This window comes from Sparus aurata, chromosome 10 (genome assembly GCF_900880675.1).
Source record: "Sparus aurata chromosome 10, fSpaAur1.1, whole genome shotgun sequence".
Taxonomy (NCBI): domain Eukaryota; kingdom Metazoa; phylum Chordata; class Actinopteri; order Spariformes; family Sparidae; genus Sparus; species Sparus aurata.
In genome coordinates this window covers 21,950,081-21,976,090 of record NC_044196.1, presented here as the reverse complement: position 1 = coordinate 21,976,090, position 26,010 = coordinate 21,950,081, and the positions used below count along the sequence as shown (strand labels likewise).

The 26,010-nt window shown below is 40.8% G+C and overlaps 1 protein-coding gene across 15 annotated transcripts in view; it reads left to right on the top strand.

Annotated features, from left to right (window-relative positions):
* ablim2 (actin binding LIM protein family, member 2) overlaps positions 1-26,010 on the top strand; it is a 100,713-nt gene that overhangs the window by 46,832 nt on the left and 27,871 nt on the right. For 7 of the 15 annotated variants that reach the window (XM_030432091.1, XM_030432097.1, XM_030432089.1 and 4 more), the window contains exons 3-12: positions 3,913-4,096; positions 10,144-10,256; positions 10,573-10,699; positions 11,579-11,672; positions 19,459-19,546; positions 20,838-20,896; positions 21,814-21,855; positions 23,636-23,713; positions 23,832-23,975; positions 25,573-25,605. In XM_030432091.1, the coding sequence (XP_030287951.1) occupies positions 3,913-4,096; positions 10,144-10,256; positions 10,573-10,699; positions 11,579-11,672; positions 19,459-19,546; positions 20,838-20,896; positions 21,814-21,855; positions 23,636-23,713; positions 23,832-23,975; positions 25,573-25,605 (962 nt within the window). The remainder of the gene's footprint in view (positions 1-3,912; positions 4,097-10,143; positions 10,257-10,572; positions 10,700-11,578; positions 11,673-19,458; positions 19,547-20,837; positions 20,897-21,813; positions 21,856-23,635; positions 23,714-23,831; positions 23,976-25,572; positions 25,606-26,010) is intronic. The other 8 variants (XM_030432094.1, XM_030432100.1, XM_030432103.1 and 5 more) reach the window with 5 other exon arrangements.

The window sequence follows — 26,010 nt, the reverse complement described above, 5'->3', positions numbered from 1 at the left end:
TCAAGGGTCCCATGTGAAATTTCAAGTCCTCCCAGATAAGTCAAAATTAAGTATGTTTCAGGCCCAATGCAAGACAATTCTCAAATCTCTGATAATAAGTCTTGAGTCTCAACTCATTATAGAAAAAAAATAAAAAATAGACAAGTACAAGTCTATTCTCAAGTTTCTCAGAGCAATACTTAGTTTCAGTTAATCAGTCAATCGAGTGTGAAGTAAAAATACATTATTTCAACTCTTTCAAAATGAGTCCATATATTAAGTATGTTTGTCAATCATACAATAAAGAGATGGGTAGTCCAATCACCTGCAAAATATTTTGTTGACAGTTTGTGCGATTTTCCAAACAGTTTCTAGTGGCAGAGTACTTGTTTTTGTTTATTTTCATTGAGGCCAGGTCTCAAGACTGTGGCTTTGATAGATAGGCTGGTTGAATTACACATTTGTTTAAACTTCTCAAGAGTTATCCTAGTCCAGCCACCATTACCAAAAGGGCTCTATGCTTAGTCAGAACTGGCTTCTTTATGGCTATTTGGCTTAGCAAAACTTAGGAATCCATCTTTTTTATGGTGTCATTCTGTATGTTATCCATCCATCCAATCATCCATCCATCCATCTTTCCAATCTGCTGTTGTTCACACCATCAGCCCAGAGCATTATCTCATTCTAGACAGGTTGCCAGACATCTGAACCGGATGTAAGGGAGCCGGTAGCAGCCGCTGGAAAGTATGCCGTCCACTTCCTGAGAAAACATTCCTGCTCGTATTGTTGTGGTTGTTTTATTAGCATGCTGTAACCCCTGTGAGGGCTTGAAAAAAAGTGTTATGGTACAAATACTGAAGGAAACATGATGATCAAAGTTTTTACAAGGGGATAAAATGGTGGAAGAGTTGCACTGTTACGCAACTAGTAGGAACATTTTGAGGTTTCTATATAGTGTATGGGAATTTAGACGTTCACTGTAAATGTTCAGTGTGCTTTATTTCAGTGGACGTTCTCAGTCACCTGGAAATTACTCTAATCCCTGAAGGCAAAAGCTTGATCTCACACATGCATCTAGCAGTCTTGCAACATCAAGGCAAGAAATTGCCTCTACCAGTTGAGAAAATGAAATGCTACAAAAACTGCAACTCAGCACCGACCTAAGGATTTGTGCTTCCTAACAGATCTGGTACTGTTTTATGTTCTTTAAATAGAACTTAAACAGCAAGCAGCATTTGCAGCAGCACCAAAAGCTATGACTCTAAGCTCATTTAGGCCTATAAGGTACTTGAGTATGCAAAAGGAAGTAACTGCACTGCAGACTAGCACTACAGGAACACTACGGCCACATTGTCATGATTATGATGAACAGTGCCTCGAGCAGGGCTTTACTTGGCCTGGCTCAAGTGAATAACTGTGGCCACACAATTTGTATAGATGTGCTTGCTAATGACCGAGCCAGGTGAACCTGAAGGCAGCTCAGGTCTCATAACAAGTTGCACCATGCATGGCAGACAAAACCTTTACGAGTGTGGAGACATTCACATAGACATAAATGTAAGCAACGGTGTTGTGTTTTTTCAGAGGGTGATGAGGCATTGTGTTAAAATGCTAGCGTTAGCATTAGCTCAAAGCACTGCTATACAGCGGTAGAGCTGCTGGCCTAGATATGGCATGATACATGTGGTATTTTAAGTTTTTGATTGCTACTTGCATGGCTATTTATCACTACATTTAAGCTAGAAATTTTTTTCCATTTATGTTTGAGAAAACCAATTCTTCTATTGTGTACACCGAAGTGACTTCCTTCATCCACTTTGAAATATAGAGTAAAGTTGGGAAGGCTCTCTTGGTATATAACTGGTCACAGGGGGCAGGAATTTGGCTTGGGTTGGACTGTTGGTTGGAACTTTGTGTCTAATTGTTCGAGCTGTCATGTACAGCATCCTGGACATCAGTTTACACCAAGACACTAATGAGAGCTGGAAAACCCACCAGCACTGCAGCAGCTCTGCCTGGGTGTGTCTCAGCCTGTTCTGTAGATGTGTGTGAGCTCTTATAGTATATGTTATGGCTATGTGTGATCCACAGTTGGACATATGTCATCGCATACGTCCTCACGTTCATGCAAGAACACATGTGTCCTAAAAGGCATATGTTATGTCTGTGCGATCTCACCCACATGCCACCAGTGTGTCTTACCTCATACTTTCACACACTCCTGCAAGTTTGAGACAGAGCGTGTGTGTGTGTGTTCAAGTTCACTGAGCCGTCCCGGGCGCGACACCAACCAGCGCAAACATCTCTCATTTATCTTTCCTGTCACTTTTTCCAGAAAGAAAGAATAGAGGGGAAATAGAGGAGGGGTATTGTTTTTGCTAAAGGAGTGGAAAAAATGGAACAAGGTTTCCCCTGAGGGTGCGGCTGGCCTGTGATGTCATGTGGTTGCCATCGTTACTGTGTGTAATCATGGTGTATGCATGGGGAGGAGACGGTGATTTGAAGTTCCTGTCATGCATTGTTAATAGTCAGACAAACAGACAAAGTGCAGGCTTTACACAAGCATATTAATAACACACCCATTTTGACAGTTGGATGTTATTGGCTGTTAGAGCAGGTAGAGGAATACATCAGACGAGGCAAACTAGCTCTTGGATGCTATTAAAAATGTTAAAATACTACTTGGATACTGCCTTTTTAAAAAACATGAAAACATTTAAGTAAACCTTCTTACTCATCTTGTCAACCTATCCGTTGCCAGAGGGAGCTTCCCCAGGAAATTGAATTATTTTTAAACCAGGAGCTTTTGATAAGACATGTAAATTTAGGCCAAGTAGTATCTTACCTGTTACCTGATACCTAAAGCTCGGAAAATGTTATAGCTCACTGGTTAATGAAGTATGTGGACATTTTTTTTTTTTTTGGTTAAACAAAATAGCTTAAGTCACCAACAAATACAGGTGAAATAGTACTGTATGTGCAGTCCTTCTGGATCTCAAAAGGCATTTGATACATTAAATCATCAATATATTACAATATTACAATACAATATTCTTATTCATACGCTTTCTAAATGCCATTTCTCTGATACAGCTTTACAGTGGTTTAAATATATCTCTCCAATTTTGAACAGTGTGGTAGGATTAATAATGAGAAATCCTCCTTTTAAAGAACTAGAGTCCTGTAAGACTTTGTTCTTGGTCCACTCCTTTTTAGTTTATATATAAATGACTTATCACAATCATGTCTTGCAGATGTCTGCCGATGACACACTTGAATCTGTTCAAACTACTCTGTCAGTTTCTACAGAGCTGTCTTACAGTGCATAGCAGCATGGTTTGACATTTTTTTTGTCTATGTACTTTTCCCCCAGGGCTCGGTCCTTAATGGTTGCTAATGAGTTCAACCTAAAGATTCATGCTAAGTGCTGTAGTCCAGTAGGCAACTGGTCTTTTTTTTAGACACGCTGAAGATTAATGGACAACATATTGAACAGGTTTCAGAGGGTCCTTAGCTGCTCAGTGACCTTGTGGTTCCACTCAGAGTGTCCGGCTCAGTAGCATGCGGAGCATCCAATGGGAAATCCTCACTGGGACAAACAGCTTTTCCTGTTTTGTTGTTTAACAAGTGGTTGGCAATCTGCATTGATAAACAACATTACTAAGATAACATGGATAGCAGCCTTGATGCTGGCCTCATGATTTTTGTTCCATTTTGTATAATTGGCTTTGGTTTTGGAATAAGCTTGAAGCCATGTATGTTTCAGAGGAAGCATTTGTATTTTGCTTTTAAATGTGCCTGCCTTCTATAATCTTTCTCTCTCTTCTTTTTTCCCCTCCCTCTGTCCTTTCTTTCCCATTCTCTTTCCCCTCTCCCTGTCATATACCCTCTTGCCCTTCCTCCCCCCTCCTCCTCCCCCCTCCCTTATCGCAGTATGTGGTTGTGAACTGGCCCAGGGAGGCTTCTTTGTGCGGCAGGGTGAATACATCTGTACTCTGGACTACCAGCGAATGTACGGAACTCGCTGCTTCAGCTGCCAGGACTTCATTGAAGGGGAGGTGGTGTCCGCCCTCGGCAAGACCTACCACCCTCGCTGCTTCGTCTGTGCCTCTTGCAAGTAAGAAACAGGATGTGAGAAGTAGGCTCGCAAAAACCACAACCAACACACGCGTGATCTGACCTGCCTCTTTAGTGGTTTGTTTGCAAGTCACTAATTATGCACATTTTCTAACTTGAAAAAGTTTATATGGTTAATGGTTTAAAAAAACACATTATTTTTCTCATACTGTTCATTGCCATTGCACCTCTATTCGCCCTTTGTCTAAAAGCTCAATTTAGGGTCTGTCTCTTTAAGGCTGCAAAGCACAGTTTGCTGTGATTGGTCAGCTCTTTCAGGCCTGAGAAGACACGGCTCATCGTGTTTCTGTTTTAGCTCTGCCTGTGTTTTTGCATCCACGTATGTGCTGGGAGTGTGACTGTATCATTGTGAAATCACAACCTTATGAAAGTCCTGACAGCTCTTTTAAAGGCCCAGTGTCTGAATGTGGCCTGTCCAGGATTGCTCCGTTTCACAGTATTTGACCTAGACCTGCTTTGTAATCAGCAAAGATGTGAGAATCTGTTATTCTACAATAGGGGACCTTTAAGGGCAGTCAGTCAAACATCTCTTAGTCTTGATTCATGTCACCCAAAAAGCCTTAGTACCCTCCTCAATTGGAGGAAACGTGGCAGGAAAAGTAGCATATTACAGTAAACAATATTATAGTTACAGTTACAGTGCACATGTTCCAAGACAGTCTTTGAAGTGCTCAAAAAACAAAAATTCTGATACAGTATAATTTTTGATGCACAATAATTGTGCTCTCCATCATCATAACTCCAGAATACTTGCTGTGTTTACCTTGAGATGACACTGTTTGTCTCCAACTCTAACTAGGACTTGAAACCTGGGACTTCTAACCCTAACTCTTGATCCAAACATTTTTTCTCCAGCCCTAACCCTTAGCACAGCTATGATGGTCATCCAATCCAATGTCTTGAGCTTATTTGCTATTCTATATGTGATTACCATAGAGACAGCCAGATATGAATAGGATTATTGTGATGTTTCATCACTTGGTTGCCTGGCCCCTCCTTGTAATTTCCCATGACTAAAAAAAAGCTACACACAAAAAGATTGTTTCAGGGAGATATCACACACACCTTCAACAGCAAGAGTCCTCTGTGGTAGGCGTCATATACATATACACGTAAAACCATAATACACGTGCGTGTTTAAGTATAGGAACGCACATGTAACTGCAAGTCAACGGCATCTTCACCTGTTCCCATTCACGTGTGACGGTGTAATGTGTGTGTGTGTGTGTTTGTGTTGTTTCTCAGGCCAAGAAAGGTAACGGGAGCCTCTCTCAGGCAGGAATTCTAAGTGCGTGGTCACTCAGTGCGGCCACTTAGCCCATTCCCACAGCTAGTGTTAAGTGTCTTTTGAACTGGGGGTGGGTTTTTCTCTGTGTATTTGTGTGCTCGTGTTTGTGCTATCATACCGCGGAGATCCCTATGCTGAACCTGAGATCAGAATGTTCCAGTGCGGCAGTTGAGGTTTGTAATGTGATCATCCAACTTCTGTGCTCCTCTTTCAACAAATATCGCTTTTGTGGTGGCAAAACAGACAGGCTTATTGTGCCGAATATAAAAATAGAGCTGAGATAAAGAGAGTGAATAAGACTTCAGACTCAGCTCTGTGTGTGTGTGTGTGTGTGTGTGTGTGTGTGCATGTGTGTCCCATCGTACCAGTACTGTGTTAATCATCAATAATTCATCAAAAGTAATCTGTTTTTTCATCCTCACTGTCAAGGTGCTATTTCATATTTCCCTTGCAACTGCAAAATCTGTGTATTAATCTGCCTCTATCTCCCTACATACAGTAGCATTTTAAAATTGGAAGGGCTCAGATCACATGTTCAATAACACTAATAGACAGTTGTAAACAAAGCAAATTCCATTCAAATGAGCTCGGCCATTTGTTTAGTGCAGAATCAACAAACCGGAATGAGTGAAGTAAACTTTAAGGGACAGTTCACTCCAAAATCAAAATGACATATTTTTCCTTTTAACTTTAGTGGTGTTGATCCATCCAGATTGTTTTGGCCTGAGCTGCATAACTTTTGAGATACCGGCCAAACAGATGTCTTCTCTTCAGTTCAATGGAATTAGATAGCTAAATCGAAATTATTATTTTTTTTTATCAAACTCAACAGCAGTGTCTTTTTCTAGATATCATGACACAGTTACTCAAGATAATCCACAGACCTCATTGTTAGCAGTTTCGTAGGAGCTTATTTCTTTCCATATCCCCTCGCTTCAGAAGGAAGCTTGAATCAGGGCTACTTGTGGACGAGAGGCTAGCAATCTTAGCTGTCTAACGTTAAAGCTCGATTGAGGAAGTTACATAACAAGACTAAGCCTTGCTAGCAGCTCTCTGAGGCTCCAAGGCTTTCTTAGGGACATCAGGTCTTTGAGCTAAATGCTATACTCAACATGCTTACATCGTCACAAAGACACTGCTAACCGGCTGAAGGAGGTCATGATTACCATATTCATAATCTTAGTGTAGCAAGTTAGCATGCTCACATTTGATAGCTAGTTACTACACACAAAGTGCGTCTGTGGGAATGACAACTTTGACAACTTCTGATGACAGTGCTGGATTGAAAGTTCAGGGATCACCGAGGCGATTGTAATTCATCTTGATGTGGCAAAAATGTCTCCGCTGGATTTAATTGAATCCATCCAATAGTTGTTGTGACTTTTCAGTCTGAACCACAAATATTAAACTCATGGCAAACTATATGCTTTAATGTGCGACTTGAAAGTAAGTCTAAACACTGACTATATCAACCCTTAAAAAGTAAATGTTGTGACTGTTCATACACTGATAACCTATAATTTCAGCCTCTCCCAGTCTGCCAGGATGTATTTATCTCTCAGTAGCTTTGCTGTGACAGTGTGACAGCACCTCTAATATCACATTTCCGTGCTGTCGGAAGCAGCACGTGGCAGCCAGTCAGAGCCCCTGCTCTTGCGAGGGAATCATCATTCCTTCTGTGCATGATTCAGTGACAGCGGCTGAGCTGGAGCAGAAAGTCAGACAGCCAGGAGAAATTAGCGTTGTGTCATCGTGTTTGTAATGGCCCTCTCAACAGTATAATGACATTTGTCTCTGAAGGGATTTTGGCTGGGGGAATGAAAATACAATAAATCAGCAAATTAATTGGATAATTAACTAGCAGCAGCCTCTTCTGTGCCTGAATGTTGAAATCACTGTCAACATGCCAAAAGTTGCTTCTTTAATTGCTTGCTACCTCCTAGAAAACTGAAAACTGTAAAGAAGAGTGGATGCATTTGTCTCATACAAAGATACAAGCTTAATGCTCTGTATAACTGTTTATGTATGTCTTGATGGTGACCTTTGTCACACCTGAACATCACAGTCATATGTAATGGCTGCACACCTCAATCCAAAATCATGGGCATTAATCAGCACTTATAACAGCCACCACTCTTTTGGAGCATCAGATGATCGATTGTGGCTGCAGGGAGTTCCTTCAATTCAACCACAAAAGCATTAGCGAGTTCCAGCACTTATGTGTAGGATAGCCAGGACTGTTTGAAGGCTGGGACAACTACTGTATTTCTTCATGACGCTGGTGGTTAATAGGGCCATTGTCATGTTAGGAAAAAGGAAAGGTCCAAATAAAACTGTTGAGAGAGTTGGAAGCACCTACCTAATATTTTGTAGGTCCTTTTGCCTTCAAAAGAGCTTTGACCTATCGAAGCATGGACTCCACATGTCCTCAGTTGGGAGCTTACCATTTGGTCCTAACAATAGAGAAGCCTGCATATAAAACCAATAGCCTAACATGCAGCATCCACTTAGATTTAGAGCATTTAGCAGACGCGTTTGTCCAATGTTACTTACAGTAACTCATACACTGATGGTGGTGGCTGCCATGCAAGGTGACAAGCACATCAGGAGCAGTTTTGGGGTTCAGTATCTTGCCCAAGGACACTTCGACATGCAGACCAGGGGAATCGAACCAGCGACCTTCCGATAGCAAGACACTGGCTAACCCTGAGCTAATTATCTCCCAACGACTGAAAGCACACCAGAACACACAGCAGTTCCAAGTTTAAGAGCCGCTCCTTCCCACTTTTCGCTTTACCCGGGCCCACTCCACTGTTTAACCACTCAAACACAGAGAACAGCCACCAGCAAGTACCAGTTATTGATAGCATGTATTGCAAGCTTAACGCTGCATTAATTGTAGGGGCTGTGGACCACAGAGTCTTATTTATTTTGCTTCTAATACTGTAGTATTGTGATTGCTGTTTGCCTTTGTGCTAATCCCAAACTGACTTGAGCATTTTTTGTGTGTGGAACAACAGTGTTAGCTTCGCCACCGCGTGAGCACACAATAAGCAGAATCTCTATCCGGAACAAGGACGGGAGGAAGGTGACTGAGCCTGAGTTGATTCAGCGGCCACTGAGTGATAGAAACTGAGCTATCGTGTCTCTCCGCGGCCGTTATTTCCTCACTGCGCTCCAAGCATTAGCTCTTCTGCTTTCTCTCCCTACTAACCTACACGTGCACACACACATACCTGCATGCGTCACCTCATACACTCTGATGAACAGATTGTTTGAGTTAACTATGCCTCCGAGCCGTTGTTCACCCAGACGCGTGTCATGGTAGCACGTACACCTGAACTGTAACAATAGTGTTCAGCTCCGTCTGACGCCACTCTGATTTTAAAGCCACAGGCTCAGCTCGACCGGTGTCTCATTCCAGTCTCCCATGCAACTTCTGACCACCCCGGGTGTGACGTACACTCTGACGAGTACGCTCCATCGTGAGCTCTCCAGTGACATGATCTCCACAAACTCACATCCACCATCTCTCACTCTCACACACTGGTTTTGTACTGTAGTGTGAAGTTGCTGTGGTTGGATAATCCTATAAATGTTTATATTTTGAGATATTATAGACTATTGGTTTGTTTTGTTAATGATAAATTGTATATCGTGGTAACAGCGGGCTGCTTGCTTGGAATCATCTCCTTCACTGTTCCGTTACATTTTAAGGTGAACACCCATTTCTGAGACTGTTTGCCTGTTTGGTGATTGGTCCCTTATTCTAGGGTGGTTCCCCATAGATATTATTTGTATTATTATTCATAACTATGTTGTATAATGACTGATTGTCCCGAGATTGTCTCAGTATCTGTGGTTAAACATCGTCGTTTTTTAATCTAAAGCTGTGCTTGTTTAAAGCCTCATTCTTCTTTGCCTCACGAGAAAAGTCCTAGAGGAATGGTGGAATTTTGAAGTAGGTTTAATAGAATTTTGGAGTGAGGAGTTTACACTAATGAATGCTGAAATAATGCATTGAAATGAAATAAATTCTAAAAACTATGCGAATTTCTGGAGTGCAACATATTGAAATAAAACAAACAAACAAAAAAAGCCCTTTAGAAATCTCTTTGGTAGCTATAAAGCCTTCTGCGTTGGGCCCGGTCCTTCCTTATGATGTCAGCATTTCTAAATAATCCTGGCTGTGGCCCTGCTCAACATCTTGCAACAGTATGTTTCTTTTATCAAAAATCTCCGCTAAATGTTCCTGTTGTGATTAAAAGACGCCACTCCCTGACCACATCTGGTCATCAGAATATTATTCAGAGTTCATTTAATTGTCATTTTACAACATGGGGTTATACAACAAAGTGTAAGTTGTAATCCATTTATTCTACACAAGAAAAAAAAAAATTATTTACAGATGAGGATGAGTTCAGGAGTCTCACAGAGGCTGCCCTGTAGTCAGCTGATACTTATGTATCTTTTGCCAGACAGCACCAGGGTGATTATTGTTTTTTCTCCACGTTTCAGATCGGAGAACTTCTTAAGGTTTGGAGGATTGTATTCATGTGTTTGCAATAAAAACCTTCCTCCCCCTGCATTAAGAAGAAGCTGTGCCCCCTCAAACAGTTCTGTCCAATCACGAGCTTGTTTTCGGAGGCTTAGAACGGATTTGGAAGCTTAGGGAGGCACAAACCATATCAGACGACGCCATAAACTGATGTTCTGTCTGTTTTACTCTTTGTTTGCAGACAGCCATTCCCGGCCGGCGACCGAGTGACATTTAACGGGAAAGAGTGTATCTGCCAAAAGTGTACCCAGCCTCTGCCTGCCAACAGCCCTGCACCCATACAGGCTGTCCACAGTCAGTACTTTGTTTATATCTTTCTGTGACTTGTCTGTCTAAAGTATAAATCATACACACTATAACCTGCAGACTATATTTAGTTGACCTGCTCATTATTGTAATTTTCTCAAATTGGTACTTTCTTAAATTGTGTTAAGTCATCCCTCTCTCGGGACACCAAAATGTCCAATGTTCCTTTCAGCCTTTTGGCTTAATGGTATTGAAGAAACAAAGACCCCACTTCAGAAAGTTAACTTCAGCATTATTTTACTGTAATACTGTTTTTCATCAGATATCAACTAACCTTCCTTTGTCTTGGTTGTGTTCTGCGCAGACTGCTGCGGCTGTGGGAAGGAGTTTAAGAATGAACAGTCTCTCGTAGCGCTGGACAAGCACTGGCACCTGGGCTGCTTCAAGTGTAAAGTCTGCAACAAGGTGCTCAATGCCGAGTACATCAGCAAGTAAGTCTCCATGTGGCTTCACGTGGAGTGCCAACACTTCACTTTTGACTTGTAATAAACCTAAAAAAAATGTCCCATTTCCTGTTTCTTAAAGTGAGTGAGTTAAACTGCTTTAACTCCCTGTAGCCTAACAGGAAGCATTATGAATATATCAGCTAATAACAAAATCTTAAAGTTGCAGATCCAATTTTTTCTAGTCTTCCCCACAAGGATATTTCAATTCAATCATGAATGCTTCGTTAGCTTTAGAAATGTTACACAACCAGCGAAAAGTACAGCACAAGCTGTTGGAGAGTCCCTGCAGCCTCAAGCAGCAATTTCTAAAAGCTTAAATGATGGTGATAATTATTTTTACTTTATGCTTTACTATATTTCTAAAGTTTTCACTGTTCTTATTATAACACCTTTTGTCTTTTATCCTTGGATTTAACCATTTATTTAGCATTTTATAGCCTGTACCTGTTAACTATACAAGCTAAGTCAAAGGAAATGTATATGTTTTTGTTATCGTACCCTGAAAATCATGTACTGTAGGAAGCCTAATAGATAGTAAAGTAGACGCTGCTTGGACGGTCTAAGAAACAATGTTACGATACCATCTCCCGACTTCTATTGCAATGATGTTCTGCTATGATAATACATCATAGCACTAACCAGCATTTTAGAATTGATGTAATGTTTAAAAATTATGGAAATATCATTTTGTTGCCATAGCTGCAGCAGGAGCTCAACCCTGCGTCTTCATTTAGCAGCTGCTGAGCGCTGTCGGCTCAGACGGGGTGCAGGAGGTTCCGAGCTGTCTCCTGTCTGATGTGAGGTATATCTGACACTGTGTGCCGTCTCTAATCCGCTGACTCGTCCTGTGTGTTGTCCTGTCAGGGATGGAATCCCCTACTGTGAGATGGACTACCACGCCATGTTTGGCATCCAGTGCGAGAGCTGCAAGAAGTACATCACCGGAAAAGTCCTGGAGGTAACGTTGCAGCACTGATTAGGTTACAGTTAAAGGAGAAAATCTGGGTGAGGTATGGAAAGAGAAATGCAGGAAATAGGTGATTAATGGCGGATTTATTTTGAGATGAATGGATGGATTCAATGGAAAAGAAGTGAAACTTGGCATTTTTTTTACTTTTGTCTGTGTTATGACTGTAGTGTTCACCTACAGGTGAGAACAGATGAGTAAGGGACTGAATAAAGACAGCAAAAAGCCTCCTAGCTTACAATCTGCTGACGCTAAATAATGAGAGAGACTCACAGACGTCTCTGTTTCACAAAATGGACTTTTAATGGATGAGAGCAGGCATGTCATTTATTCAACTGACCTTGAACAAAACCTGCAGAGTCTTATTATGAAGAAGTACTACTCATTCTTTATAAGCAGTTGTAAAAAGCCTTATGTGGCACTGGGGGAGCTTTGTCATGTCTGACATAACAGATTTACTCAAGCTGTGGACATAACAGTCAGATTTATTATCTGCATAGACAGTGGAGACAAGTTCCCGAGGCTTAGATAGAAGTACAGACTGCTTTTGAATAAGTTGCAGACACACATATTGCCTTGGATAAACATTGAAAGGTACAAGCTTGTGTGTACGACAATGTCAGCAGAGAAGCTGGAGACCTCTGACTTATAAATGATAAAATATGGAAGGGTCTCGAGAAGGACGTGATTAAAAGTGTAAGATCCAGCAGTTTTAGAGGTGTACACAGGTACCCGACAGAGGCAGAGTCGCATTCATTTCCATCGAAAGCAGCTCAGTGACACATAAATATGAAAAATATGAACATGTGCAATAAACACATCGCAAAAGACTGCCTGACAGGCGATGAATAAGAAAAATCATTTTGTTTACATGCGCCATGCATGCACCTTGAATATGCCAACATTTAGCCTATCAAAAGTAGCCCTGGATTCAAGGGCCAATCAGGTGAAGCCCCAGCTAGCTGTTAGCTACCCTGACAAAATTAATCGGCATCAGTTCAGTGGTGGTTGCCAGGTTATGATGGCTGGGGGAGGAGAGGAAAGCAATGAAAATGTGGTCGATGAAGACCTTGTGGTGAAAAGAAACAGCACTTCTGCTATATGGACTTATTTGGATTCAGGAGAGACGATGTGTTACAAGCACAGGTACTGTGTAAAACGTGGCGAGCAGTTGTTGCAACTTCTAGAGGAAACACAACCAACCTCCATCACCACCTGCAATACAACCATAAAGACCTACACGAACAATTCAAAACTAACATTAGCCATTATAAACTGTAAAGTTAATAATATGCAAACTTAAATATTTGTTTATTTATCGCAAGTTATATCGTCATTGCAATATTGAACAGTGTTATCGCACATTGCAGACTTTCCTCATATCGTGCAGGCCTACTTCCCTGATATGAAACAAACCAAATATTCTGCATTGTGAGACCCATAGAGAGTGCACACTAGAAACGTCTGCTGATTGAGCTGGCTAACTTCCACATTAGCCCTCTGCTAACGTGAATAGGGAAAAATAGATTAAATTGTGCCCCTTTTTTAAACCATCCAAAAATTATTGGACCAAATAATCATGATAATGAGTCATTTCTCTCCAAATATGCGGTTTCTTTCACAATAGAAGTTTGTGGGAACAAGTATTTTTGGGCATCCGGGCATGATTTTGGCCACTATGTCGAAATGGCTACGAAGACTGGTACACTTCCAGGGGGCTTGGCTTTACCCATGCATAAAATTTGGACTTCTCAGCTTTTGCTGCTCAGATTTTGGCTTTTCTTATTTCAAACTGTTGTTTTTGATTCCCTAAAGTTCACTGAAGTTCAACATTAACTTTGAATTTAAGGAATAGCTTATTGGGATGCATTGGGATGCATTTCTTGCAGTATCTTTAAATGCTTTATATCCCTACAATCTGTACAACCTAAGCTAAAAGTCAATAAACCATATATATATATATATATATATATATATATATATATATGTATATATATATATATATATATATATATATATATATATATATATATATATATATATATATACATCTAATATGTAGTTATTTCATTTTTTAATTAAAAAATCTCACATGTTTTATCAGGTTTCACCAAAATAAAATACAAAACATATTCAGTCAAAATATTGTAAGAACATGTAAGAACATGTAAGTGTAAGAACATAAAATATATATTTTTTGAACCCCATAACTCTTACTTCTGTGCAACCATAGGTAAAATATAACATAAATATCAAAACATATTGATCCCAGTGGTTAAAATGCACAGGGTTAAATCATTGGCATGCCCTTTTAAATGGCGATGTCGTTCTTAATGTGATATACTGTAATCTTTTTAACATAATGCATCCTGTTACTTCATACCCCTCATACATCTTATTCTCATATTTCCACTTAACAGACTCCAGTGCCGACACCATTTCCCCAAAGTGATCATTAAAATTTCATAATAAGGTTTTTTACACTCCTAATGCAAGGACGTAAGGAATGCTTCTGAAATAGGCTACCTGCATAATGTGCAGACCTGGGACCAGCAACCTTTCCATGGGTTTTTTAGAGTACTGAAAACGACCAGTGCACATTGCAGGTTTTAGAGGCAACCGGGTTGAGCTCTGCTGAGATGATGCATTAGTCCCTCTGTAGCCTGCTGTGTCACAGTCCACAGGGAATGTCCAGCCAACCGAGGGGACCGCTCTCTTGTTTGGCCTGCTCGGCAATTCAGCACATTCACTCATTTTTATTTTTGCTCTGACCTCGCTCTCTCTACTGCACACACACACACATTACCTCACCTTGTCCTACCTCACCCCCTCCCCTCAGGCAGGTCAGTCATTCGTTGTCACTCACTCTCAGGTATACATGTGCCATAAAACAAAAGCCACGCAGCCTCCGGTTCTAGAAAATGCCCAAAAGCTACAGGACAAATGATGCACTCAGCTCTCGTCCTTTTCGAAACGTCACCGCTATCCGATGCTTTAAAAAGTGTTACTAGATATGATGTGTGAGGGTCGTCATCCTCGGTGTGTAGCTTGTCATACCTGAGTCATTCTGCTGAATGTGTGTGTGTGACCTGATTCGGTTTGTGTGAACAGTATATAGAGATGAAGAGAAAGTCATAATGGAAAGCAAAAAAACTAGAGTGAAAAAGTCATCCTGGCAGCTGCATCTCTCACCCGACCAGACCAAAATAGTTTGAAGCACCAGACTGTGAAACGCGGCCAAAAAAAATCTGATTTGCGTTCTTACCAATGTATTTCACCGATATGTTTCAGAATCACTTTGTCGTTTTAGAGCCAAATTTCAATATATGTTTTTAAGAAAAACATGATGTATGTGATGCCACCACAAGGATATTACACAGATCCAGAAATGTACATTTTGAATGTGTTTTTCTGAATACTTGCTTTCTTTTTTTATGCAGTCATGCGGAATAATATGACACATCTATTTGGCACAAGTTCTGTTCAGCTGCCGTCAATGATGGAATGTACTGATCACAGTTGATCAGCCACACAAAGTACTTATGCTACTTCTATCTTCATTTTGGGGCAAATATTGTACTTCTCATTGACATGGTAACTTCAGTTACTCGTAGCTCTGCGGTCTGCACGTTGTGCACGAGCCAAAGTTTTAATATCAAATATCTTCAGACCAAAGTAATATTTATGACTTTCTACAACACTGACTGTGGGTCATTACATTAGTGGCGGGCAGAGTTCATGTTTAACTGACCCGACGTTCACACGCTCTGCCGTTGGTCTTTCCACAAGGACACAGCGCCAGCCTATACCTCGAAATCTAAGAAAAAATACACTATGACTCACGATTTACTGGACATTTCTTTTTGCCGGAAAGCAACAGCGGGGCCAGCCCTACAAATGACTAAGTACGTGTTGGTTATTATGTCACCACTGCTTGTTACAGTGCTGAGTGGGAGTTTCTTGGCCAAGATAGCAGCAATGACAAGAAAGTGCGGAAAGTAATATTAAGGGTTAGGGTTAGTAAGAATGAGATAAACACCATAAGTAAGGTTAGAGTTGGTTAATACATTCAACATATTACGCAGATAACTGGCAGTTTTGTTTCATTGTGAGCAAGTTATTACAAAAACGGAAAAAAATACATTAGTCTGTTCTGCAGACTTGGCTACAGAAGATAATAAGACTAGAAATAGACGGCACAAAAATGTCTTGAATAAAAGGAATACGTTGAAGCTACACTAATGTTAATTTTAAATATACTTAAAGGGACATTTAACAATTTATACACAATTACTCAATAATGCCTCTATATGACCATCAGTGAGAAGATAGGCTGACTGGTCCGATTCTGAAAATTAAAACTATTGTTATGACGTGCTGAGGATGCAGCCTGGGGAAAGAAGCTATATCCCTTGTCAGAAACTGCCTCATTAAGTAACATTTGGTGCCTTTCTGCCGAGCTATATCTCGCTATCGGCTCACTATTATGAAGGCGCAACGATGCTAGGGATTGTTGTTAACTTTTAACTTGAGCTGAACAAATGTGCTATTTGGCTAACGAGCATCCAAATCTGCTAACGGTCACATCGCTAAAGCAAAGTGTGCCTTGTTTCACCATACCAGAGTCATATTGCAATTATTAATCATGCATTGCCACAAGTAGATACATTACCCCGTTAGCCGTGCGCCGTGAAAACAGCAGTGTTTAAAAAAAAAGTAAAATAATATTTGAAATATGGTGTGTTGTTTCTTTTGGTTTCTTTTGCACAAGTCAAATCAAGGTCTTCACAAGAAAAGGTGTCATATCACTTTTTGTCCACAGGGGGCAGCCGATATTAACAAAAAAGATTTAATGTAGCTGCTGGAATATCATGTCATCCTGAGCTGCAGTGATAGATCGGAGTGTAAGCGCAAACAGTCGTCGTCAGAAACCCTGTTGAAATGAAAGAGACACCAGGCGTGATCGCAGGAATATACAACGACAACCCCTGTTCATGGTGGTTCATATGGTCAAGTATCTTCCAGCTGTTTTAAACTTAGACATTCACTCAGTTGCATTTCTGACATCGTCATCCTAGTGTAGGCGGCGGCGGTGAGATCGTCAAATTACAAACAAAACCAGTCACGTGTGTTTCCGCCATCCATGCAACCTACCCCGGAGGCTGAAGGGATGTGAAAAAGACAGCAGATTAAGGATGAGGTAGATTTGACAGGCTCGAAGGGGAAAGGGTCCATTAGAGAGAGGCAGGTAGAAATGGGCGCAGAGGAATGTAGTTTTTTTTTTTTTTTTCAGAGAAGCGGTCTGTTGTTCTGCGGCGATGAAGGGAGAGGACACAGGATACTCTCCTTGGGCGAGAGAGAGGGATGAGAGGAAGAGAGGAAGAAAGCTTTTAGACAAGGGGGGGGGGTCCTGGAAGCTCCCGCCGTGACCTCGGAAAACAACGGAGCGGGATTATGCGGACAAACAACAATACCTCGCTCTCACTTTCCCTCCTTTTCTTTCATCGCACGGCGTTCCTCTCCCATTCTCCCCCCCCTCATAAACACCTCTCGGGTTCCAGTGTCTGGAGAGCAGAGTGGGGGAAACATGAGAGACGAGACGAGAGCATGCATCCGAGTGTTTGTGTGTAAAATGATGTCACCCACATCTATATCCCGCTGTGTCGTGTTGGGCAGATGAGGTGTGGACTTCAAAAGCACCTGTCTCCGTAAGGTGCGGAATTGTGTCTTGGTTGCATTTGTACCGAGTAAGGCGGGGCGTCCTCGCATTTCAAGTCAAGACCTTCGATGACCTCATCCCTTAGAAATACAAAAGGGAGGTTTCAACCAGTGTTGAGTTGATGCTGTATGATATAACTGCTACGGCACTTTTTGTATCATTTATTAGTTACAAATTAGCTGCCAGGAGACACAGTGTAAGCATAGAAGCCTTTTCCAGTCTTTCCACCTGCGCCGTGCTGCACTTTAAAAACAGCGACCGCGAGACTGAGCATCCGAAATGTCACGGCATTTGTCGGAGATCAGAGAGTCCACTTAACGGGGACGGGGACAGTCAATAACTGGAGCTGGCGGCAGTGGAGGGAGGCTGAACTGAAACTTTGTTGTTTTTCATCTCCATCTTTGGTTCCCAGCAGCTCATTGCTGAGGTGATCGTTAATCACTGGTGCACAATCTGTGGCTGGTCAACGCAACGGTCTGTATGTAATTGGGTAAATAATGATCTTTACCACGGCTGTTTTTTAAAACCTTAAACTCTTCATAAACCTTAACCCTGGCCGACCAGCTACAGCCCCACTCCCAGCCAAAAACATTCAGTCATTCACCCAGAAGTTCATGCCCCCCCGACGAACCATCCTCAACTCCCTCCTCCTTCCTTGACTTCTCAGTCCTGCCGGATGTTGAATTTGATGATCGTTCCCTCTTGCGAACCTTGGATTCTGACATAGGAAGGATTAGCAGCGCTATCTCCTTTCCTGCCTCCATTCCATGTTTGAATTTCAATCCGGTTTCAACCTTTTTATCTCTGGGACTGAATGTTTTCCAAGTCAACTTCCTCTATCCTCCATTTCTCTCTCTGTTTATCTGTTTCGGTTCAGCTCAAATATGAGATTTTGGCAATGGTGTCCACAACATGCTGCCAGTTTTCAAACACCTGGCCTCAACGTTTTTTCTCCCAGTAATACCTGGACCTGGAGTCTCCTGACTTGATTTGTAGTCAGCTCCTCGGGGCTGGGGTTGCCTGCTTTTCTCCCATCTGCTGACCATTCGGCCTAGAGTACGCCTACACTGCTCCTTACCCAACACGAGTGCTCCACCTTGTGGCTGAATAATAAAACACAACCTTTTTCTTGGATGTCATTTGTAGCTGGTTGCACTTTGATTAAAATGCTAATTGGGGCCTGAATCACAATTAGCTCAACAGCACTCCTTATTCATCAGAATTTCTAATAAGCAAATTCTGAATTTCCAAATGAACTATGCCTTTATACATGCAGTGAGTATTTTAATTTGTGATTGAGGCTTTTGGTGTGATGGCAAAGTAACGAAATCACAAGCTTTTAGAGAGACGAGACATTTTATTCCATAAATGCGTTGGAAATTCCATCTGTGAAAATCCCTTCTATTGCCACATGTGTACATTTGTCCAGATTATGCCTGTACATTACATTGCCATGTTTCCTAAGAACTGCTGATCAGGCAGGTAGGCTAACAGTAAGTGACTGATTGTGGTGCATGCATGGATCCCTCGTATGGACGCCAATTTCTGCCCTCCAAAAAAGTATGCAGTAAAAGTAGTGAATGATAAAATGAAAATACTCAAGGTGAGTCAAATTTAATCACATACCACATTGAATTTGCTTGTATTTAGGCTTGCTGCATCTGTATTTATAGTTTTTCCACAGCTGTGTCGAGTCTGACAAAAATCTCCCCCGTTGATGTTATCAGGGTTACCTCGGTTTTGACGCTGAGACTACTTCTAATATACTAAAATACTTATATTGATATTAATAGAAAAAATCACAAATAAAATAAAACAGGTGGTGTGGACATTCCCTGGCAAGGACGGTGTGCCGGGTTTTGTATCTTGACTCGCACTGGAGACTAAAAGTCGGGATATTGGGTGCTCTGCTGCTTTATTTTGACCTTAGCTGGTCTCTTGCAAGTCGCTCAACTTTATTGAAGTGCCAAACTGAGTTGCTTGAGATCCCCCCACATAAACCAACTCCCAACAATGAATGCTACATTATCATAACCTGTTCTTGTTTATGCTCAACAGGCTGGAGAAAAGCACTACCACCCCTCGTGTGCCCGCTGTGCCCGCTGCGAGCAGATGTTCGCAGAGGGAGAGGAAATGTACCTGCAAGGTAAAAGACAAATTCCTTCCAACTTTTTTAGTGTAGCTTCAAACGTCAGGGTAGGAGCCAGACAACAAAGGGTGTAATCCTAAAGCACGTGACTGTCTATTGTTAGATGAAGAAGCGCCAGAGCTAAACAAAAAAAAGGTCTAGTTGTGACATACTTCTTCTTGACATTCTGCTCCCTTTCTCCTCTTCCTGTGTCTCTAAACTCTCAACACCTGCCTTCAGTCTCTCTTGCTCACCGACATGTCACCAAAAACATGATGCATTTTGGATATGCTTTGCCTCCAATGGACTGGGGTGGCAGCTTGGTCGGTTAATGAATCATGCACACTGCCACACTCACAGAGAGGTATTCACTGTCAGCGCTTTGCTTCAGCTCCTCGATGTGCCTCGGCTCTTATTGAATTGCAAAGTTGAGTAGATTTGTCAGAAATACATTTCTGAAGCCACGACCACGTAAATGTCACCGCAGCAAAGGAGGAAGTGAGTCGTGTGTGAATTTGCAAGGTGGTATTTGTCTTCTTTAGAAGGCAGTTGAATAATTATAATGATTTCATAGCTTCACTTTGAGTAGTTGTCAGCATTGTGCTCTTTTATTTTCTTTGCTTGTGACAGGATTTAGGATTTATTTTCAGAGCTCAGTGTATAAAGTTGAGAAAAACAGAAGCAGGATAATATTATGTAGCTAGAGTATGAAACAAACATGAGCAATAACCACAAAAATAAGATTTTTAAGTCAAATGTGGCTCCAATATCGGCTACCAAAGAACCAACATGCAGCATCATTTGCAACCGACTAGGGGCCTACCAGCCATGCTAGCAGCTCTGTGTTGCTATTCTTTGGCACAATGCTGCCTCGAGCTAAACGCTAATGTTAGCATACTAACAATGTTAACATCACCATCAATGGTGTTTAGCCTGTAGTGCTCACCATGTTCAGCGCCAACAGATTTTTTGTGAATTAGCATGGTAGCGTTTGCTAACTAGACCTAAACACAAAGAACTGCTGTGGACAAAGGGAATTAGACACAATTCCACACCATCCAACACACATTTAACAATAGAACACACCATGTACACACTGTGCTTCTTAACACACCTACAAATCCCTTTCTATTGTGCAAGGATCATGATGCATGAGCAAAATTGCAAGTCATTTCATTCCGGAGGAAAATTTGCTTGCCTACCCAACCGAAAGCCCACGCCTGCCATTGACAGTGCAAATGCAACCTAGACAAGTGACACGTTGGAAAAATCTCTCTGATAGTTGTTATGTTTTTCTCTGTGTCTCTAGGATCTACTATCTGGCATCCTCCATGCAGACAAGCAGCCAAGCAGGAGGAAAAGAGCAAGGTGGGTGGAAAAACAAAGTGAGGCCACAACGTTACACTTGTCAAGACCAGGGACTCATTTTGTAAAACCTTAGTACCTGGATGCAATATGGGAAGATTAGAGATAACTTCTGAATCGACAGAAAGTTGGAAGATTAAAAGTAAAGATTATAAAGTGACTTTACCATTTTAGTCTTCCCTGATAAGCACTGAAACCTTTTCAAGTTTCTCTCCAACTGTCCGGATTTCTTTGGGTTTCTTGTGTTCTAACTTGGATCATTGCTGTTGTCTCAAAGAAAACAGATCTGATGCATGATGCACCACAGTCATAGTGTGGGAGACCAAATGAAAACTGGATGTTGTGAAGGTGCAGAATGTGATTAGAGAGTATGAAGTCATTATGAACCCCTGTGCTGTCTCCCAATGCCCCACCACATCGCAATTGAGCTGGGTATGTAGGGGTGATCGATAAGTTTGTATCGACTTTTGTAGGCTAACCTGGCAGTTAGCCTAGCCTGGCAGTTAGCCTACTCCTCGTATCTTTCTACAAAAAGCTAATGGGATCTTTTAATTGTATGATACTTCTTCACAGATGAACACCACTTTTATGCTTTTTGAAACGTTAATAAAATCGCCAAATGTTAAAAGCTATCGCCAGGTTATAAACATGAATTCACCATTGCAAAGCATCCTTCTACACATTGCTTTACACACTTCACTACAAATTGATACATTTATAAATTGTAAAATTAGAATAGTTTGTAACTAAAGTCTGCCTGTAAAGACGAACTAGTGAGTAGATGAGTCTTCAGTGAAGTTTCATTTAGCCACTTGAAAGCAACCGCTAATCGATTGCAGCAGCCCTGTAGCTTTACATTCAGTGCGTGCCGTTCCACCATCTCCCATCCTCATGCCTCATTGTAACCGTCTCCCTCCCAGAAGCAGGTCCGGATACAGCTCAATGATGCCCCTGAGCAACAGGTTGGTGCTCCTGTATGCTGTCTGCACCCACCCATAACCATCTGCTGCATGGGTTGATCATAACTGTAGACACCTCACTGCTATAGTTGCCTCAGGTTGAGCAGCAGCCGCACCCACAGGCCACCTAGTGTGACCTTTTAATTGGTCGATGACTGATGACGCTGATTATCTGTCAGTGCATGTGCAGGGATGCTTTAATCGGCAAGTGGAGATGACTGATGTGTGTGAGTACCTGCATCTGTAGGATCTGTATAGTAACACTCACACAGCTTGAAAGACAGACAGGACATAACTGATAATCAGGAAAGTTGAGAAAGACCAAACTATAATAATTAGTGTTAATGTCACTATTTTATTGTCCATTCTCTGTCTCGACATCTGTGATTTAACAAAACCTGTGATTAGCAGGGATTGCCTGGTACAGCTTCACTAATAGCCCCATTGTACCATTGTGTGTTACTTATGCACTGTGAACATAATGTACCAACAATAATAAAAAAGTTCAATAGCTTATATACTGTGATAACCAGGGTTTAATTCCAGCATGGAGACCTTGCTGCATGTTTTGTAATCTTAAGGAAAGAAAAGGTTAATAAGTGCGATGGATTTATTAACATTGACAAGGCATTATTGTCCCTTTAGACTTAGTAGCTGCAAAAAGCGCAGTTAAGTATTGATACGAACATAGTTAACTGCTAATAAATGCATTATGAAAAAGGAATTACTCTTTGTAAAGCTTAAAAAAAGCATAGTAAAGGTTTAATAACAACTCAATCGGTAAGTGAAGTAAACTCAACAAATGTGTTTGTAGGCTATGATTAACAATTATATAGATTTATTCATGTTTATAAGCATCTAATAATAAGCTTATAAACACTCATGCTTATTGCAAGGACCTTTATATAAGGTATTACCATACATTCAATCACTTTCTCTCTCACAGTCAGATGAGGAGAAATCTCACATCTGTGTGTTAATTACAGAGCTGGAGTCAGGGTGTGGTTAGCTTAGCTTAGCATGAAGAATGGGCCAAGGTAGGAAACTAATTTTAATGTTTCTTTACTAATTTTCTTTTATCTTAGTTTCAGGTTCCATTTAGAGTGAAATAAGGCTAAGATAAAGTTTATCTTAATAGAAATATTATTTTGGATGACTGTATGATTTTGTATTTAAACCATTAAAAAATGATTACAATTATCAACAGAATGTGAAGAAATGGCAGATTTGATTTCTGATTTGTGTTAAAGACAGACATTTTTGTGGCACAGAGCTATGTATTGAAGTTAGCATGCTAACAAGCTAGTCCCTAGCCACTTTTTACGGCAAGAGGTGATATTGTGATGGTAAATGAAACCAACACTCCCCTGGTGTACCAAGCTCCCAGTCCCGGCAGAGTCAGCTAATAGGAGTGCTAGCTGCACGGCTAGCTAAGCTAACAAGCTAATGGCAGCCACAGTAACCAGCAGTCATTGATTACTCTGGTAGTATGCTGCTCCCTATTTGCACGGAGTCTGAATTTGACATATTACCAGTTCTTATATTGTACCTTTTAGAGATGAATGTTAAAACAAGTTTAAGCAAAAATAGCAATCAGAGTTGACTGCTCAAAAGAAAATTTAAAAAAGCAAAGCATCATTATCACGCAAAGCATTAGCTTAAATATTTGAACAATGATTACAGCGAACCATGTAATATTCCTTTTTGTCATCATGCTCAACCTTTCTGCATCACATATATTTAAACGTAGTTGTGTATGCGTGTGTGTTGTGTGCTTTTTAAGGTGACCCGGACTTCATCTGAGAGCATCACTTCAGTCCCAGCTTCCAGCGCCTCGGGCTCTCCCAGCAGAGTCATCTATGTAAGACTTGCAATGCCTCTGCTCACCGCTATTATCCAATAGCATTCTCATAAGGGTCTCTGTTTCACACATGCTCAGGAATAGCATATTATATATAAGCACCTCTTTCTACTGCCAGGCCAAACTCGGAGAGGAGATGCTGGACTACAAGGACTTGGCAGCCCTTCCAAAGACCAAGGCCATCTATAACATAGACAGGCCTGACATGCTGTCCTACTCTCCATACGTCAGCTACCCGTCTGAGGAGAGACACTACGGAGAGGTAGAGCAGCCTCGCTGTGTTTCACTTCCTCTTTATAACTCTACATCTCTGATCCAGTGGTGGATATTTACCCAGTACATTTACTCAAGTTTTTATTAACTGAGGTGCAACCCCTGTCCCAACTTTGTTCGAAATGTGCTACTGCCATCAATTTCAATATAAGTATATATTTACAAAAAGCAATGAAATTGATGAGGTAAAACATTAGATATATTAACGATATCAAAAACAATTAGCAAATTATCTCATTCCGTCTTCTGTTCTATTTTACAAAGCAGCCCAACTTTTTTGGTGTCTGGGTGGTACAATATAGAATTTTTTATTTGATTTACACTCTCAAGATTTTTAAAACCTATGTACAATATACAATAATAACTGAGAATTTAAAGAAACTAATTAAAATGAATCACAACCTTTTATTAAGGACTTTGATTTTGACTTGAGTATTTTACTTGAGCATTAATGAATCACCAGCCAGAGATTTTTCCCAACCCAACAGTTTCTCATATTAATGGCCTGTAACTGCTCCATTAGTGATTATTGATAGTCTATTGACCATTAATTAAATCATAAGTAATAGTTCACCTAACCAACCTTTGCAATGGATTTTCTTATTGAACATTTGTAACCAAATTATAAATGATTAAAATTATTTATGTTATTATATGATATATATATAAGATTATATTATGTTATATTTATTTTTTTTTTTTTTTAACTTTTACCGAGGAATTTTAAGGACTTTTGAAACTCGATTGGCACCCAGTAGAGCGCATAACTTGTCCAAGTCCTAATAGTCCCTTTCATCCGCATTAACTTGTTCTCATTCATAGATGAATATGCCGTAGTTTTTTTCATCAAGATCCATGTTTTTGCGTAATCCTGCTGGAAAATAACAACCAACCCACAAACAGACAAGGATGATAACATTGCCTCTGTGGCTGAGGTAAAGATAAACATGTCTGGACAAACTATGCAATGGAGTCACTTTTAATGTATACAATCTAATCCTAACAAACAGGTACTCTGATACCAATGCAACTGAACCGAGCTAATAAGATAATATTGGCCAATATCTTACTTGATATTAGCTCATTTGAATTTATGTGTTATATCACACATCACATGTTATATCAACGTTTATCCAAGTGATTTGATTCATGAGAAGATGATTTAATTTGATCAGAGCTGATTTATTCCTCAGGTTTGATTGATTGAATAAACGTCCTTTGTGGTCTCTCCCTTGCCAGTTTTTCTTTTTTTTTTTTGCCCTTGCTATCACCCTCATCATCATCCTTCACTCTTACAGTGAAGTCCATAAACAGTCATTCATCAGCGCTGCGCTTACCTCTCTTTCACAAACACCCATTCCTTTCCGGTGCAGTCACCGTCTCGTAGCCCTGAGCGTGTTAATTGAACGGTATATATCGGGGACTCACTTCATCTGGCCAAATCCATCCATCAGGAATGGCCTTAACAATGGATGGCATGATTCACTGACATTGAATGGGCACTCTCATGGTTGGATGGTTAACTCATATAACCACACATATGAGTTCATCCTAATCATTGGCTCTCTCCCCCTCTTCATTTGCAGTCCCCTCAGCTACTTTCTCCCACTCCTACTGAGGTAATATACACTGTGTCTCACTGTGGATGTCGCACCCTTCATCTGTGCTTTCCTGTTTGTGTGTCTTTGTATATGTGTGTGTGTGTGTGGGTTTGTGTGTGGGCCCAATAAGTTGTATTACTATACTTTAGAAGACTCTCTTTCGGTGTAAATGTTTGAAGTAAAGGTATTTCAGGGGGATAGAGTTTTTAAAGGCTTTAAGGTTAGGTGTTGTAATTGTCCACACAGATGTTACTGTTTCAATTAAAACAGCTAAAATATACTTTAAGGATAATTACAACTGGGGTCATAGTGTTAGCCATCATCATTGTAACTTATAGTAATTGCGAAGATAGGGGCAACATTGTGACATCACTAGAATTAAGTCGGATGGGCAGGAAACACAAGCAGTCAGCGATTCAGACA